This window comes from Haliaeetus leucocephalus, unplaced genomic scaffold (assembly GCF_000737465.1).
Source record: "Haliaeetus leucocephalus isolate CR32 unplaced genomic scaffold, Haliaeetus_leucocephalus-4.0 Scaffold184, whole genome shotgun sequence".
Lineage (NCBI taxonomy): Eukaryota > Metazoa > Chordata > Aves > Accipitriformes > Accipitridae > Haliaeetus > Haliaeetus leucocephalus.
Window position 1 is genome coordinate 8,230,568 of NW_010972620.1, and position 19,308 is coordinate 8,249,875.

Consider the following 19,308-nt stretch of genomic DNA (forward strand, 5'->3'; position numbering starts at 1 on the left):
ATTAACCTTTATGAATGTCATTTTTAAAGATAAGAGTTTGCAACACAGCCTACTGCAGCATTTGTAATGGTTTTTGTCACACAGGATGAGAGGGAACACAGTGACCACTGAAGCTGAGATAAAGGCAGCACAAGAAAGAAGTCCTAAGAACAAAGGATTTTACCTTTGCTTCCTGCAAGTGATACAAAGACTTTAACAATAGGAAGGTGGAACATCTGTGCTGAAGAATTCAAGAACCCACTTTTCCATGAGACCTGAGCTACTCAGCAATGCCACTGCCAAGCATGCCTCAAAAGCTTCCTAGCAGTGCAAGTACCAAATCAATTACCTGATTTGCCAGGCGGGCATGCTTGCAAAGTGCCATGTCCATTGACACTCTGGAAGCAGAGAGACACAGGAAGAACAAGTTTGCTGTTGCAGTGCTGTTGCATACCAAGGAAAAGCACTATTCCCATGTCTGCACAGTCACAGCTCTGGTTTTTCTGATATGTTATGCAACAGAGGACATTTCATGATGAACCCCAGTCACCAGGTGGCTGCATGCACCCTGCTTGGATCAGATATAGCTAAACAACCAAGCTAGATCACAGCCTACTTAACTTTACCCTCATCTGTTCCCCAAACAAACCACATGTACTATCACTATACAAAAGCAGCACTTCCAAAGAGGAAATATGGGCTTCTTGTATATCTCCCACCACACAACAGGGCCATGTCCTGTTACATAGCCAGACTTGTACTCATTGCCATTAAAACGCCACAGGACAAGATACAAGCTTTTCCGGTGGTGTGACTAAAGTGCCTCAGACCCTGTGATGAGGTAGCATTGGTGCAGACCACCCGCCAAGTCCTCAGAGAGGCAGATGCTCCACCATAGTCTCCCCTGCCATGTACTCTTCCAGAAAAAACCTCAAAGCTTGTCTTGCTTTGTTTTCTGCGCCTTGTACAAAATAGAAAATGCGCACTTGTGGGTACAAAGCTAAATGTGCTGCGTTAACTCTGTATTCCTCATAGACATCCCTTTTACCTTTATTGGTTACAGATAATAGAACCAATGGGATTTTAATCTTCCATGGGACATTTATTCCCTACTCTGCTAGTGGCACACTGAATGATGTGCCATGGTCCGCTGCTTACTCTGTAGCTTTAACTACTCCATGGTAATATAACATTATATCTGAAACCTTACGTTTTAACAGATGATCTTACTGCCTTGGTTTTCCTCAGCCACACTTACAGTTCCAAGTAACCCAAAGAAAGGACAAGCCCTCCCACACACTGCCTTTACAGAGACCTGTGTCTGGGGCACCTCAAGGTCAACAGCTTGTCTGTGATCCCTGAAGTAATTACACAAGACCCATGGATGGATCATAGTCTGCTGAAGTCCTCAGGGAACTCATACATCCCTTGGTGCTGATGGAAGCTGTATGATTCTCCTGTTCCCAAAACCAGGCCCTGGGACCTATTCCCTGTACACGGGCTACTCTTCCCCACACGGTTCCTGACTTCTGCTCTGAACCTGCTCCTTGCTTTTGTGCCTCCAGGACCAATAACCAACAACCAGGCTTCCTTCTCAAAGCAAATCACCATTACAATTTCTAACATTTCAGAGAAAGAGATGCAAGAGGACCGACTCTAAGTGCATTTCTCTTTCCATGGGGCTGATTACTCCTTGTGAGCTTCAGACCCCAATAAGGCCTGAACACGTTCCAGTGAGGGGTCACTCCTCCTTTCTGCATACCTCTCCCCAGGTGGCTTTTGAACCTCCAAGGGCTTGTGCAAACTGGTAATTGCAGATAGTACTAGTCCCAGCTTATTGCTTGCCTGCTCCACTCCCCTGCACAGCGCAGTGTATGAACTCAGACCCCAAGGTATGTGAGTCCATGCCAAGACCCTGGGCTGTAAAGGTGCACGGCTGAGCTGCACACATCCATTCAGCCTGGCTAACTCTGCTATGAAGCGTGCACTCCTGGCAGTAGTTATAGGGAGCTGGAGACAGTTGCATCTTAAATGCACCAGAACACAGTCAGGAAAGTTCACAGTGCACCTCTCATCCCTGGGCAAAACTACTACCTGACTTTGGGATAAGGCTTGGAAGTAATGGTTGTATTAACAGCCCAGCCATCTTCCTGTAACCAGTCTCCTGTTATCATCTTCCTCACAGATCTTCTGAGCTAGACTACAAATCCATAAGAGAAAATGTAAGAGTCCTGTTACAGATGCCATACAATATTCTTAGATTTGTCATGGGGTAATATCCCTCAACTATTCCAATACAGCACCGCATTTCTATCCCTGACCAGACTTGCAGGATGCTGAATGCTGAGCTCCTGCAGATAGCCTATTGCTAGATTCAGGCATCTAGACAGCAGGCTTCAGGGATAACTGGATATAAGCAACTACTAATATTTACAGAGGCCATTCTTTAAAGTAACTGGCCATCAAAGACCCAGAAACAAGTCCTAATAATCTGGTTACAGAATGGCCTCACTAACCTTTTACAGTTTTTATTCAGAGGCAGAAATCCTACATGTAAAAATGCACTAGCTTCCCATGATGTAGTAGGTTACAGGACCTTTCATTTTTACTTGGTCAGGCTTATACTGTAAAAGAACAGGCTGACAGATTTCACAGATGAAGAATATGTGGCAAGTAAATAAAACAAAGACTACCTTCCCAGCTGGGGGACTGTAGCCCTCTGTAAATATTATTTGGAGAAGTGACCGCTTGATACAGGGCACTTATTAACATCATTAGAAGCCTAATGAATATACCACAGAGATAATGAGAGAGACAGACCAGATTAAAAGATAGAAGGATTTGTTGCACTTTTTTTAACAATGTTTCTCCATCCTTCAGATTATTTATAGCCATTATAAAATGGCAGTGCATTTGGGAAAAAAAAATACCAAAAAACACCCACAACATAATAAAACACCTATATAAACAGACACAACCCATGTTAAAGTACTAAATTCTACCAGCCACTGTACAAAGCATCAAAGATTTATATGACTTGGTCCCAAGCCTAATTGGAAAGAAAAGTCAAGGGAGGAGGGAGAGGGGCAGAGAAAGGAAAAGAACAGCTCACTCAAAGAGAAACAAATCATGTAAGCTGATGTAAAGCCTAGGTTTACTGTGGATAGGGGAACCACATCTCACAGCAAGCCATGAGGTGGCACCAACACAGAAACTCTTCAGTGCAAGAACCTTCTGGCTCCTGATCCAGCCCTGACTGCCTGGAGAGTAAGTGGCAGTGCCTATCTCTATCTGATCAGAGGCCAGGGGACTTTCTGAGCCACAGGTAAAGTCTTTGCATGTAATGTAATCCTTGATGACAGATTTTTTTGCTTCTAGAAACTCATCTAGACTACACCTGAACCCATGTGAACTTTACCTACCAAAACACGCTCCAGAAAGGAGATCCACAGATTAACTACATGTTGTCCTAAGAATCAAATTCTTCTACTTGTTCTGAATATTTGGCCAGTGCTCCTTTATTCTTCACAGAATCACAGAATGGTTGAGGTTGGAAGGGACCTCTGGAGCTCATCTGGTCCAACCTCCTGCTCAAGCAGGGCCACCTAGAGCTGGTTGCCCAGGACCAGTCCAGATAGCTTTTGAATATGTCCAAGGATGGAGACTCCACAACATCCCTGGGCAACCTGTGCCAGTGCTCGGTCACCTACACAGTACAAAAGGTTTCCTGAAATTCAGAGGGAACCTCCCAAGTTTCAGTTTGTGCCCATTCATTGTCTCTTGTCCTGTCACTGGGAACCACTGAAATGAGCCTGGCTCTGCCTTCTTTGCACCCTTCCTTCAGGTATCTGCACACATCGACGAGATCCCCCCCTCCCCGAGCCTTCTCTTCTCCAGGCTGAACTGTCCCAGCTCTCTCAGCCCTTCCTCATATGAGAGATGCTCCACCCACTTGCTTTAGGAGAGACCCTACCACACCACATAATTTTGTAAGATTGTTACCACATCCTTTTCTGGGCATCTCTTTTCAGGCTTTCCAGGTCCTACTGGATCAGATCTAGTATGAAAGTTCTTATGTAATTTATTATGAAAGTTCTATTTTGCAATTATCTATTTGCATATTTATAAGTGAATTTAATGTGTGGTTTTCATTAATATTGGCACATATCCACGTTGAATGCATCCGCTACTAATCTGTGCCAACAAAACTCCTCTGCACAGTAAAAAGCGATCAGAAAAAGACATTAGTAAGGCCAAAACAAATTCATCTTTAAGTGTGGCTTCCTGCAAAAAGTTTTGCATTCGGCATCCAAATCTAATTAGAATGTAAGATGAGATAACTCAACAAAAGGAGCAGCTCTCTAATGAGAGCAATGGAATTGCTGCTCCAAATGATAAAGAGATGGAATAGCCAATTCCTGTTAACAGATGCAGCTCTGCTGATGCAGCAACAGTCACAACACCCACAGGATCTGCAACAGCAGGTTCTTGGCTACAGACTCCCTCCTGAATGCTGCCTTGCCACTTTTCTAAACAAGTAGGCAAAGCACTACAAACACACTTTACCTGCCATCCCTGAGAAGACTACTTTATAGGGACTGTGATGCTTCAAAAACACATTCACTTTTGGTAAAGCTTTCTCTGATCTTCCCCACCAAAGTCCCAGGAATAAATGCCCGGGAACATGACCTGACCTCAAAATTAATTTCTGATGAGATAGGACATCTCCCTTCTTGAGAAGCTCATAATCAAAGAAATTCATCAGCAAGGACAGAAAAACTATATTAAATACAGCGTATATAAGATGCAAAAACAGGTACAAGCATATTCTTACAGCTCCCTAAAACACCTTCTTTTTTTCCATAACAGATTTCATTTCACACTGAGATACTCATGATTGTATCAACACCAGAAACATCTTTTGGCATTAAATTCCCTAAATTTTCCACTCCATCATCTAGTTTTCTGGAATGGAAAGACTAGAGATCTGGACAGGTTTAAGTTTCCATTGTCAGGATGATGAAAACCAGTTGTGTGCCTGAAAGGACTGGCTGGAAAATTAAATTACATCAAAGATAGCCTGGGTTTTTATTGTGGGTTTTTTTAACTACAAAGTATACTTTTAGTCCAATAAAATAGCTTTACTGAGAAAATGTGATTGCATCCAAGATAGCCACCAGTTGGGAAACAGATGGAGAACCTACCTGTGGTATAAAAGACTCAAATCCCTTGGTTGAATAAGACAGCCACCATAGGTCAGATCAAAAATTTGTATTGCCTGCTAATCTGCCACAGAATATTCTGGGAAAAGTATAAGGAAGAGAAAAGACAGCATGATTCTTCCCATGGTCTACTTCCCCAGCACTCGACTTAGGGATCTCCAATCCCAAACCACTAAAATACTGTGGCGTATCATGTTTCCAGCACAATCCCAGCTATTCCATTAGAACACCTAAAGCATGAATAGCTCATTGCTGAAGAACAGTTAACAAAAAATGGATGACATTTCTGCAACACTGATCCAAAAACTGTAGACCTGTCTGTTCCTTGAATGTCATATCATAAAATAATTAATGTAAGCCACAGGCTACTGCCACACTATCACGTTTAACAGCCACCTGCAGAAATATCCTCCATTAATTCATTGAATCCCCTTTTGAAATCCATTTACACTTTTATTATTTCTGCCTCACAACATCCTGTAGCAATGAGTTACACAATTTAATTACTTGTGGAATAAAAAAGCACTTCCCTTTCTACTTATTCAGAGCAAGGGCTTGAACTTGGATCTTCCACACAAGAGATTAGTATCAGTCTCTCCCTGGAGAGATTCTCAGTCTCTCCTGTTGGAGCTCTTTTGCTGAGTATAAATAATTCAACAGTTATGAGGGAGAGAGGAAAAGATAGATGGCTGGAGCTCTTACCTGAAACATGGAAAATTAAAACAAAACACAGCTCATTTTTGCCCTCTGTATATTTTATTTGGAATTCCACCTTTTTCCTAAGAACATTCCCTCAAAAAGTTTGGAATTTGATAAATTGCCTTTTCTTCTTGCCTCCCTGTCTCCAGCCAGAAAACAAGATGTATCCAAAAATTCCCAGGCCTACTTATTAACAGGAACATCCCAATAACCCAGTTATCTATGAGATCAAAACTGATGTACAACCACATGACCTTTCTAGACATATTTAATGAACACATTCCTCACACAAACATATCTGCAGCATCCATCATTAGTGACCAGTCCAGTCCTCCCACAGCCACATGTTTGAAGGTCAACAACTTCAGCAAAGCAGCCCCACTTTCAAGCTGCAAAAGATCTGTGAATGAAGCACAAAGCGGGGATGTGTAGCACATGTTGAACATTGAGTTACATGCACACGTAAATGTGAATCTTTGTGCCACCACCATGCAAGACCTTCACCAAATCGAGATTCTGGGGTAGAACATAGTCAAAGCCAAGACTTATCTTTGTCTTCAGAGAATCACAGATATGAATAAAGCACTCTGAATACGGGTAAAATTTTTTAATTAACAGTCTAGCTAGAACACCACTACATCTGCAGTTCCGTTTTTATTAATTCTCTCCAATTCAGCAGGAATTCCACCAAGGAATAGGGATGAGCAGATGCAGGGGGAAGCACATTAATAAATCATAAGTGTCATTAAAATTTGTAAACTAATATCTTCTGGGAAGTCTTGGCAATTAGTCTCAGAGCTTTCTTGGCAAACAAAAAATTAATAAATCCAAAAGGTCCCCTGTCTGATGATATCCCCGCCCCCACAGAAAGGTCATTGATGGAGCAATTAAGAGACACAACAAATGGACCAGCCAGAAGGCTGGTTCACAAAAGACAAATGAGTTCCATGAAACAAGATGACTAAGGCATCTTAATAAGCAAAGGTGGGACTTAGATCTACACACCACCCCAAGACACATACAAAGGCTTTTAGACTCGTATTTGCTGGGCTACTACTTTTCACTTGATTTTGCATTGCTCCCCTTGGTCCCCAACAAGGCAATCTCTGAGGCAACATTAACATGATTGATTGTTAAAGCAAGGAACCATCAGAAAGTAGACATGTGAACCTTACTATTCCCTTGTGGAAAATCCTGTGGGATATAATAGAACTAGGAAAGCAACAGGAAGGAGACAAATGAAACCTCTCCAGAAGTTAGTCATATACTTAAAGAATGAAATACTGAATTAAAGAATAAGGTCTTATTTTTATTATCATTACTGAGTTTACCTAACTCTAAAACATAGCCCTGAATTTAAGATAAGCCTATTAATTTTCATGATCGGTTCCCAAACCAAACATTTAAAACAGTTTTAACTCACATTATCCATTTGTTGCAATGACAGCATCTCCTTTCGTTTTGAACTGCAAAGAATGTATCCTCTGGACACCACCTGGGACTGTCTGGGACATTCAAGGAGGGCTAAACCTATGGTTCATTCTGTTCCACGCCTTGAATTTTCTTTCTTTTTTTTTTTTTTCTTCTTTTTTTTTATTAATTCCCATGGATCTTCATATTCAGCCACACACAGACCAAGCAAATCCAAACAATCCCTTCTGTACATTTCCTGAAGTCCACAATAAAAGATTTGTTTAGGTGTTTGGAAAGCGATAACTGGAAGGGTAATGAATTACCTCAAACCAGAAAAGCATTTTTAATCAGGTCATAAATAGTTACTTCAAATGGCTTGATTTGTACAGTGGGATAAGGTGATCAATTGTTATCACTGTCTGATAACCAGCAACTTCTAACACTCTTGTCAGATAGCCCCTCTAAACCAGCAAACACAAAGAAACTAAGCCACCCCCTTATCGCTTTTAATAGTTATGAAAAGAGCACAGAATAGCCATTGTTATGTATAGCCTTTTGTGAACATTTAGCATCCATATAGTGTAACTTAATGCAACGCCCTTTAGCCATTAATTTCTCTCCTTGCTGATACTCAACAATTATTTTCACCTGTAAACTCGCTCTCTTGCTCCTGTTTATTAACTAGGACCCACTTTCTGATGTCTGCTGCAACACATGTGCAGCTGGACAAATACAGATGTCAGGAGCCTCTGCCAAACCTGGTATGTCAGCCTGAGAAAGAGAACAAGACTTGTTTCTCTTAAATATGCAGGAATTTAGCCATGAGAGCAAAGAAGAAATTTTCACTTGGCTCAAGAATGCTGCATTTTCTATTCTTCACAGCTAGGGACTACCTAGCTCTTGGGGTCAAAGAACTTCTCTTTATTAAATGGCCACTATCTCCAGTTGGCAGCAGCTAGCTCAGGAATGGGCCAACATGCAGCTACCGTTCATCTCCCAAATAGTTCAAGTCTGGCTCCCATGTCAGGATGGCATCTATGACTGACAGCCAGACTGTGCTGAGCCAGGATAAACTGAATCACCCACTGTGGGGAAAAGACAAATCAGCAAGAATACTAGAGGTTAAGAACTGCATTATTCTGAGATGCTGCTGAAGGCCCACACTAACCGCAGCTCCGGGTGTTGGGAGCCCTGAGGAACAGCTCTCATCTCACACTGCAGTCATCTGCTGCAGTTCCCTATTCCCTTGGTTCTTCAGCAACATAGTCTGCACCTAGCAGCTCTCAGCCACAAAGCTTGTGACAGGTGGCTCCCGTAGCCTGAAAAAAACTAGCCATCATCAGTCTAGGCTATTTAGACACTCTAACAAATGACAACAGTGGAGATGCCAAACTTTTGGGCACCCTGGTTTTCAAATCCAAGAAAGGTCAGGGATGTGCTTGCACACCCAGCTGGCTCCTTCCCTCCATGCTCTGATGACTAATTGCAGATATAAGAAACCCTTCTCCTCATCAGCACAGGATTTCTGCACTTTGCAATGTTGCTAAAAAATGCCAAATAAGATGTGATAATGGGAAGCATTACTACTTTGAAAACCAGCTGAATACAGTCCTCCAGAAAATAACATGTATCTAAGATGCATGTTGTCAGCATAAAAGGGAAAAACAATAAATGTAATCAAATTTGACAATCCTGCGGGGAGATATCAGCTGGTCATGGTGGCTGTCTGGAGACTGCATTTCAATACAGCAAATTCCAGAAAAACTACAATGCCCCATTGCAAAATGTGTGGAGCCTGAACAGTACTAAGCAAGAGGCTGTGGCACAAACAAGTTGCCATTCTCAGCACCACAGTCTAAATAATGCATTGCCACTGAGGATAGAAACACTCTTTTAAGGAAGCTCTGGCCGTGCCATGACCTATTTCAGGTTTAGCTTGTTTCACAAAGGATGATATGGAAATTTGAGTCAGGCTTATTGAATCTCCTGATCCCTGCCTTCTTACTCACCCGTCTTAGAGGCTGCTACATTTGGAGCAAGGAGACTAAGCCCCAGTTCTCAAAGGGGAGACATGGCATTTCACACAGCATTCACGGTTTCACACCTACAGAGCCACCCTATCTGAAGCCAGCTCCCTGTGCAACACGCGAACCTAGGGCACAGAAATCAGTGTGAGCTGTGAAACTTTGCAAAGGCAACAAATGCTACAGCTAGACATGCTAGACCATGCCGATGGTCTCTGGAGACTGTGGGAGGCTTAAGAGGCAAGGACATAGGAGGAAACAGCGTGAAGCCCTTTGGTAATTCAAACAGAACTGAATGAAAGAGCAATGCAAGACATAAGGCAGCTTGCAAACAAACTGAGAAGTTTTACTCCTCTCAGCTCCAAGTGAGGAGTTGTAGCTGTTGTGTTTTGCAGCTGTGTCTATTAAAAAGTTTAAAGTTTGGTGGGTTTTTTTTTAACTCAACATGGAGGCTAAGACAACAGACAAACCTCTTCGGGCACAGCAGCCACAAGAGTAAAAAACATGCTTGGGGATTTTTGACTGCTGCCATGGAAACATAATTTCTTGGTTAATAAACAAGAAAACATGAAGGACTATATGTAAATATTCCTTCATCAGCATTTTAGCTTCTTAAGAGAAAGATTCAGTCATGGTTTTGAGTACGGGTTAATGCATGGGCCAGCATTATGTACCATCAGATAATTTAGCTGGGACAACAGCCAGAGGAGGGGAACTCCAGGGGACCCATCAAAGGTGGGTAAAATGGTAGCAGGGACTCAGAGCTGACACATGCAAGTGCTTGCACTTTGGAAGAAAATCTGAACTACTCCCCACTGCCTAATTAGCTGATGTGTTGCAGTCATGGCTATCGCATTGATCATAAATACCGCCCTGCTAACTTGCGCTTCTCCTGTCTGCTGGATCACCCTGTTGTCTCTTTGTCTTCATCTGAGATTGAAGGCTCCCTTGGGATACAGGCTATCTTTTTAGCTACTGCAATCCAAATAAATATAACTGTTCCTGGATACTAAAAAAGGCAACAGTGGAAAAACTTTTATTCCAGTTACCTTAGCAGAAGTAACTGCTCAACCCAGACTGGCTGAAACAGTTGAAAACATTTTAAATATTACAATAGCAACATTAAATACTTATCTAGAATGTCACGTTCACATAACCCTATCTCAATACTGTACAGCTTAAAAAGGAGACAGGATTAGCAACAAGCAAGAAAACATTCACAAGGCTCTTCCTTTGCTTCTAAAACCTGTGAAATTGAAAAGGCCCATAGAATAAGAAAAGGAGCTTGATAGATTCCTCCTGTTTATTCATACTCACAACACAAGAGGGAAACAACTGGACAGCAACAAGATTAACTAATGAAAGGACTTACTGCCTACCATACAACCTACAGAACCCCCCATATATTTGAACACAACATACACCTGAAACCAAAACCCATTTATCACAATCACAATTTCTATGGTCAGACCTGGAAGTATTATGAACATACACATTTGAAGAAATAAGCCATTGGATAGACTTTCTCTTCCCTCCTCCTCCTAGTAAAATTTGCATGAGACTTCCAACAGAAAAATAGGCAAAAAAAAAAAAAAAAACAAAACAACTTCAACTCTTGGTTGTGAATGGTGCCTTTTAGACACCATATTTTGCATATCTAACCTTTTCATTCTCCTCTGTTCAACAGATACCTTCTTGGACTGCAATGCCTGTGAAGCAGCCTGGCCCCTAGTCTTTACAAAGAAAGTTCATACTTCATGACAGATCATTCCTGTGTGCTTACAGTTCATCATGGGCAATGAAGTTTGACGCAGGGACCCTGGCCTACAGAGGGTTTGTGGATTAGAGGTGCTCCAACAGCACTTCAAATCAAAACCATACAAATTTACACATAAAGAGGGAGAACTGTTTTCCTTTTGTTGATGGAGAAATTGGCAGGGGTGGGGGGGCTGGTTGAATTCTACAGAAAGCATATGTCCAACCCTTAATCCAATTTTTACTTAAAGCAGGCAGGATGTAGCTAGATTCTCAACTACCCAATTAGACATTTTGCTAGGCACTGAGAACTGATGAAGGGTTTGCATGCCTGAAAAGCTGAAATAATTTTTAAGGTTATATTTGCTGACCTATGAAAAGACCTCTTTCCACAAATTCTGATGTCTCACACCATCACAACTACAAACACAGTAAAGTAGCTTCCTTTCATAGGAGGAAAACGATCACCTCCACTTAACTTAGTGGGAAAAACAAAACCCCAAACCACAACTGACAGGTATCTCTTGTGACCAAGAAGAGATGTGGCATTCACAAGGGGGAGGGTTGTGGCTGGGTGAGCGGGTGGGTGTGGGTGTCTTTTCCTTGAAGCTGGCTACTTCAAAGCTGGCTGCTTCAGTAGCAATAGAGGTCTTTTCTGTCATTCTTAGGGCTCCAGAAGCATAGATGCGCTTATCAGAGCAATGTCTGTGTTCCTGCATTCAAATGCTGACTAGCATTTCCTCTGACTAAACTCATAGCAGCTTGATATAGGAGCAGCTTCCAACATAACTTTTAATTCTCCTCTCTCCCCCTCTTGCTCTCACTCCCTTTTTTAATTACATTCAGGATGTTTTCTTATTGATTTACTTGTCTTTGTATTTAGATGCAGGAATTAGAAGTTTCTCTTATATGGCAATTCAGTTTTCCATTAAAAGAAGCCTCTCATGCTATAACCCAAGGGGAACTGAGAAGAAGCTTTTGATGCATGAAGCAGGCAGAGGCAAGATGATATTTGGAGACTGCATTGCACTCTGCTCTGTCTTAGCATCCTTTGAAGCACTGCTCTGTGATTCATTGCTCTCTGCCACAAAAGCCACTCCTCTCTTGTGGAAGCAACTGTGTTTGCCAAGTGTTCAGAACAGATATCACGCAGCACCACTGCTCGGATGGACAGGACTCCTGGTTAGCAGAAAGTATGTGTCATATTCCCAGAAAACAGGAAGGGAAAGAAAAAAAAACCTCCTGGAAATGTCCAGACCTCATTCTGATAATTACTTGATAGTTGCATTCAGTTTGTGACACATCAGTTCTGGGGGCTCAAAGATGGCTTTAAGAGTCTACAAAAAGTAACTAAGGAAAGAAAACTTATTGCCAGAAGGCTTAAATTCACTCTGTAGAGACAGATCCTCCTTTTAAAATTTTCAGGATCTCAAAAATTAAAAGAAAATATTGAAAAGTATCAATTTAAATAATGCAAAGATTCAGAGGCCTTAATGGGCAAACAGAACAGCAAATCCTGAGAAAAGGAGTCTTTGTCTTGGCTTATTGCTTCCACTTAGTATGTTTGCATTTCTACAATGTCCTTTTCAAAGAAACTTATAGCAGCTCTCTAAGACTCCACACTCCCCTCTGAAGTACAACATGGCTTAATCCTGAATTTTCCAAGTGGAAAACTAAGCTTTAGAGCCCAGGAGCTCTACCTACCCTGAGGTTTCCTCCCAGACCTTGGAAAACAACCCAGGAGGTTCTGAGTTCTCAACATCTCTGAGTCTCTAGGCCCCACACTGGCCCCTATTTCACTGCAGAAAAGATGCTGTGTTCTGGGACACTTCTGCGAAACACTCACAAATGAGTGTGTTTCCCCAGCTGACCAAATACTGGATGCCTTCAGTTGTACTGATAATGAACTACATTTCTGTCACTCTGGGAAAACTCCAAAAGCGGTGCTGCTATTACCTTTCTGCAGAGCTCAGGTGATGCTGTGAGTTCAGTATTAGGACATGATTTGCCTGCTTGTTACATTATTTATGCAGAGCAGATTGCTTGGCAATTACGTTTAAAGTACAATCACAGTGCCATTTGTACTTGTTAGGTAAAGAAGCAAAAGTTTTTTAAGGCTTTAATACCTTGAAAAGTACCAGGGTAAGTGAAAATCACTGTGTTCTCTCTTATTAGCTGCACAGTTAGTTATACTTTTGCAGATTACCATGGTACAGCGTAATTAGGCTTTGGAAATGCTGCTTAAGTTGAGAAGTTTTAAGAGCTCTACTGAACAATTAACCCTTAAATACATTAACAGGAATAAACTTGCAGCCCATGCTCTAAACAGGGGCTTTTAAATTAGCTGGGAAGAAAGAAGTTCAAGATACCATCTGCAAGAAGCTCCTCACACCCGGAACAACGACTACAACGCACTGACAGTTCCACCAACTACACTTTCAGCAGGTTGCGCAGTACCTGCAATGCACCAGGTAAACCTGACACAAGGCACTTGGTCTCCCCCAACCCCTGGCTGCCTTCCCCCCCCCCCGGGAAAAAAAAACATCTAATAACAATTGTGTTAAAGGCATACCCTTTCCACACTACACACAGGATGTTAGAAGGAAGAGCAATTCCCAGCAGGTAGAAACTATCGGTGATTTCAGACATCAAGGAACTGGCCTGTTTATAGGGGTGAGTTGGAGGGAGGGAATTTTTTTATTATTATTTATTTATTTTAAATGCACACACATACTTAAAAACATGCACTCTGACCAGCAGTGTGCTTCCCCAGGCCAGGACACTCCATCTCCCACGCCAGACTAGGAGCATGGCAGGTACATGACACCATCCAAATCTATCTACAGTGGAGAAGACACCAGTACCTCACCATAATATCTCTAGTTCTTTAGTGGCTACTGGCCTTACAGCCCAAGGCAACACAGATTCACTGCCAAGATGACCATCTCGGCTCATGGGACTGAGGAACGTGGCTAAGATCAGCTAAGATTATATCATGCACTGTTGTATACCATCTTGGACACTGTTCTACCAAGCATGTACCATCTGTAGAGACCGTTCTCATTGCCAGCCTCACAGCAGAGACCCTGAGGAATGAAGAGACTTGTCTAAGGACACTCAAAGGTGAGAATGAAATCAAGCTCCTCTGTGTACCAGAGAAGTGCCCGTACATCAAGAAACCCTCTTGTTGCAGACCCCACTTCACTAAAGCAATGTGTTCTTAATCGCATGTCCCTTTTCCAAAAAGCAACTCTAGTTATCCCAGATTCCCTCCTACCTCCTCCCCTGATCAACTCAGATACCCGCCTTGCTCAGCCTCCAGTTTTACAAGGGACACAAGTGCAACCCCTCCATGCCAGTTGCTGTGATTTCTACAATCCACTTACCTCCACAGTGAGCTCTCTGTAACACTCCCCAAGTTGAAGTCGTAGAGCTTTGTCAGAATGAGAATCACCTACGGGGTGGGGGGGAGAGAAAGGGAAAAGAAAGAGAAAAAAAGATTTTTCCTTTAGACTGTATAACAATACAGAAGGCATCTGAAATAACCCAAAGGAGAGCTTAGCATTTATCCATTAAAGTTGCGGTATTATAGGATCAAGTTAGTTAAAAAAAAAAAGAAAACCATTAGCTTAATGCATCATGTAAGCAGTAACATTTATTTTAATCTCAAAATGTTTTGCATTTGAAATAAAACATGCTAACAGGAATAAATCAAACATTGCTAGCTGCCCTCCCTACAACTATGGTTATTCAAGGTCAGGGATGGAATCAGATGCACCCTTGTTAACTCAACAGCCCAATCAGAAATTACAGTCGACTTTTTGTGTTTCTCGAAGCGCTACCACAAATTGGTGAGTCTACATGGAAAGAATTGGCAATTTTGTTTATGAAGATCCCCATCCAGCAAAACAGTCCATTTTGTCCAGAATGAGCTTTGTTGTTCTCTATCTGCTGTCACTGACTCCAGGAGCATGGGAATTTCCACATCATCTGTCACCTTTCTGCCGCAGTAAAAGAGAGGGATGCAGAGCGTGACATTCAGCTTAGACACTGAGCAAGACAAAACTTCAGCTGTATCTTTAGTGCTCAAAGAGAGTCATAGCCTTCAGGACCCACTGACTGACTTTCTGGCGAGCCATGAACACTCCCAAGTCATGCCCTTGCAAAACTGAGGTAGGAGGAGAGAGGAGTTAAGCAGTACTCGGGGGACCACAGGGGAATGTAACTTCCCTCCGATATCCTTGGCGCTCTGATCTCAGATTTCACAGGTAAATGTAATCGTCCTAGTTACCAGCTACATTGCCCAATGCCCTTCTCTCCCAGAAAGGCAGCTATGAGCTCCGATAACCTGTGAGCCTCTGTGCAAGCTCCCAGGCTCAGACAGGACGGGAACTTCTGCAGAAAGAATAGAGGTTCCTCAGTGGAAGTTAAGAGCATTTGAGCATCTGATCCTTGCTTTTTTAGCATAACGAATGTCACACAGTTCATTCCCGCGGATTCTACGGGACGAGCCTCATCACAGTTTGGCTAAAAGATAGGTCCAAATGAGAGATGTGACACAAAGGGTTGAGTTCATTAATGTTTTCCTATGCAACAAGGATCTTTTCTACTACAAAGCCACATCTCCCTCCGTCTTTCTCCTCCCGCAGCGGTGGGACCCACCACACCTTTCATTTGGGTTTCCCAGCTGAAAGGCTGCCGAGTGAGGAGTTTAAAGCTTTGCAGAAAAATGCCAAAGGATTAATCAATATCACAATGGCTGCGGCAGTCGGCTACTGTCAGCATAATACCGGGAAGAGACCTGTTCAAATTGTAAGGGACCTTGGTACGTGACTATGCAGTCAGTGCCCAACTTAATGGCTTTAGAATAGATGCTCTGAGCATTCCTCTCTCTACTGGATTCACTTTCCTTGTCCCCGATTGCATTTTGTCCCTTTATTTCCCCACGCAGAGACCTTTAGGAGGAAGATAAAAGCCAAGCTGCTTCCAGCAGGGTGTGAAAAGAAACCTGCCAGGCAGATTTGAGTCAGCATATGTGAGCCCATGTCAGCCTAAACTGATGCTGTGCAGTGCAGAAATAAGGACAATATCCTTTTTATCGCAACTTAAACTCTGTGCACACCTTCCCACACAAAAGGGGAAGAGCCAGCTGCAAGTTGCAGTAACCAAGGTTTGTATATCTCCTCCCTTTATGCCAACTGAGCAGTGCAGCCTGCTCCCAGCTAAAACCTGACGAGAGTGACGTTTTTAGGATGTTCCCTATATTCGCACAGGGGCTCAGACAGGACATATCTCAAGCGTCTCTAGGAAGCCATGCACCACAGCACAAGCCCTGCCAGAAATGACACCCTTCTTATTGCTCACAACTACGGTGAGGTTTCACAAAGTTAGTTTTCCAGTTTCAGAGCCTAATCATATTGAATACAGCAGGATGACTTCTGCTGAGTTCAGTGGATCCTGGATCCAGCCCTAAACGTATTAAATAAAATCTCCGTGTCCTGGTCAAATTTCAAGAGAGTAATTCTACCTTTAGTTGCAATTACAACTAAAGGCAGCATCCATACCCTCCCACCTCTTTGTGTGCCTCTCCCCAGATCTCCTATGCCCTATATTTTTGAAAATGTCACTTATCTATTATAAACCCTGCAAACCACAGGATAACACCAGCTTTATAGGAGTGGGTTGAATCCTACTCAGCTCCTGGGTATAAATCCAAAGTAAAAGCACGTTGTTTAGTATGGCTTTTCTGGATTTTCGCCCAGGATGACTAACAAAAATCCAGCTCTGCCTGTTGTTAATGCATGGAAAGCAAAAGCATGAGCTTCTCTGTGCAGTGAAATCTCACAAAGGGTCCCAGGAAATAGCCGGAGTTGCCTGAGGCAATGGTAATATGCAGTACAGTCACCTACAGCAACCTGTCCATAAAAATCACTCACCATGTACGCCCAGGCCAGGCAACACTCTTGCACCACAACCCCAGGTGGCCTCCACCCTGTCCCTGCTTGCTTTTGAGACAAGACACTTCAGATTCAATAAAGGCAACTCTTTCAATGGTTTGGGAGTTCGAAAACCAGAGCGGATTGGAGAGGCTGAACACACAACCTTCCTAAGAAAAGCTGCGAAAGCACATTCCCCCACAACGCTGCCTCGTGAGACTGCGGAGCAAATGTAACTACTAAGGAAGTGTCACATGTGGTTAAGACACAAATCAAAGCCTGAAAGGCACAGCTGGTTCCCGAGTTGTTTTCATGGGGTGCTTTTGACACAGTGTTGCACACGAAACTTCAAAGCATTTCAAGAGGCTATTCTAAGGCCTCCACATCATGTTGCCCCAACCGTGCTAAGAAGAAACTAGAAGCAGGGCTATCAGGGGCAGATGTGGGCAAGTACCAGATTTTCTAAGATATTCTGTTATTTGAATGCTTTTGTTGAAAAAGAATGGAACAAAACATAAGGAAAATTGGACATATTTTCCAAAACTGAATTCTGACAGGAGAAAAAAAAACACAAAAAAAACAACAAAAGAGAAAAAACCTTTATTGATTCAAGCTGAGACATTTGATTCCAATTTCTACTTTGTAGTTGAAGAAGCTTAGCTTGTTTTTGTCAACACTAACAAATAACCGTGGCTTTTCTGTGCCAGAGTAATTTTGTACAAAAATCTTGACAGTTTTCATTTTAAAAGCTGAATTCAATTGAAAATTGGAGATTTCACATTTAATGTGCTATTTCAAAACAAAAATAAACATTTTCTTCCCCTGAACTGAGGGAAATCTCAACTTGCCACCCCATAGAAAATGCCTGCTCTTCAACCTAAATTAAGATGAAAACATTTTGCTCCGGGGAAAAGAAATAAAAACAAAAAAGTTCCAAGTGATATTGATTCAGAAACAGCAAAAACTTACACTTAGGCATTCTTTAATCAAAATAAACACCCTTATAGTGCCAAATTAAACTGTTTCTGTTCATCAAACCAATGTCCCCCAAATTAATGTCAAGTCAGCTCAATGCTGAACTCATTTTTGTCTGGGGTCATACTGCTCACTCCAGGGAATACAGCTCAGATGTGAAATCTCCCCCTGTCTCCTATGGGCCAGGCTCCACACAGCTACACTGTGCTTCCCAGGACACCCCACAGGCAGGTGTCCCTCAGGGCACCAAGCAGCTCATCTGGTTGAGAATGAAAAAAGGGAAAACGAGCCTCTAGGACAGAGTGAGGAAATAGGCCAGGCTGAATTACAACTCCTTTAAGGCAATACAAACCCTCTGGAAAATGCAATTTCAAGCTGAGCTTACACAAAACTAAATGACCTGAATAATTCAATAAACTGTTTTGGTTTTCTGGACAGAAGTGCGGATGGAGAAAGCATAATCAGAAAAAATATATTTCCTTTGGAAACAAGTGATGTTCCAGTCCTGCAAGAATTTCGTTATGCACTTTGTTTTACACACACACCTCTCCGCAGTCCATATGTTTTTGTTCTGCAGAAACTACACTGTCTGCTGAATACCCTGCTATAAGGCTTGCATGACAAAAATGCCAATCCCTGCCAATTATTTATCTTCAATGGCTTTATACTACACTATGGATTAAGAGTCTCTAGTGAGAAATCCCACCATCATGCTGTATAGTATACTGAACAACTAAATCCAGATTTAATATGATGGACGGCTTCTCTAAAATCAGGCCAGCGAGTCTCCAAGACTGCCCAATCCAGCAGCCTTGAGTCTTGACGTAACTTGGCTGGCACGAAAGCAGAAAAAAAAAAATATAACCAGAAACAGTAGCCCAGGTTTCACTCCATCTTGAAAACACAACCCTGAAGGGATCCTTGTTGTTCAGCCAATTATTAGGAATCTCTCAGTCCATAAATCACAGAAGCGTTCAGAAGTTCTTCAGAGTATTTGGTGGCATAACAATCTTTTATGCCCATAAAATCTTACTCTGAAGGAAAATTACTTTAGTTCATTAAACCCTTCTCCAGATCTTGCCAATTCTAAACTGGCAAAGTGCTTTGCGTATACCCCACAATGGAATATACAACTCTGTTTCCCACAGATTAGAATGTAAAGGCATTGCAGTTCCTTCAGCAAGTTGACAATGAACTTCAGAACAACCAAAATGTGCCACATCAAAGGCAGTCATGCTCCTGTATCAGGCAACGGTCATATTAGAGACAGGAGAGAGAAGAGCACAGCAGCCAAAGAGGGTAGGT

At 42.3% G+C, this 19,308-nt stretch overlaps 1 protein-coding gene across 1 annotated transcript in view; it reads right to left on the reverse strand.

Moving 5' to 3' along the window:
* Nucleotides 1-19,308, reverse strand: part of SORCS3 (sortilin-related VPS10 domain containing receptor 3) — a 311,734-nt gene that overhangs the window by 196,225 nt on the left and 96,201 nt on the right. Inside the window, exon 3 of the mRNA XM_010564990.1 lies at nucleotides 14,479-14,546. Coding sequence (XP_010563292.1) covers nucleotides 14,479-14,546 — 68 coding nt within the window. The remainder of the gene's footprint in view (nucleotides 1-14,478; nucleotides 14,547-19,308) is intronic.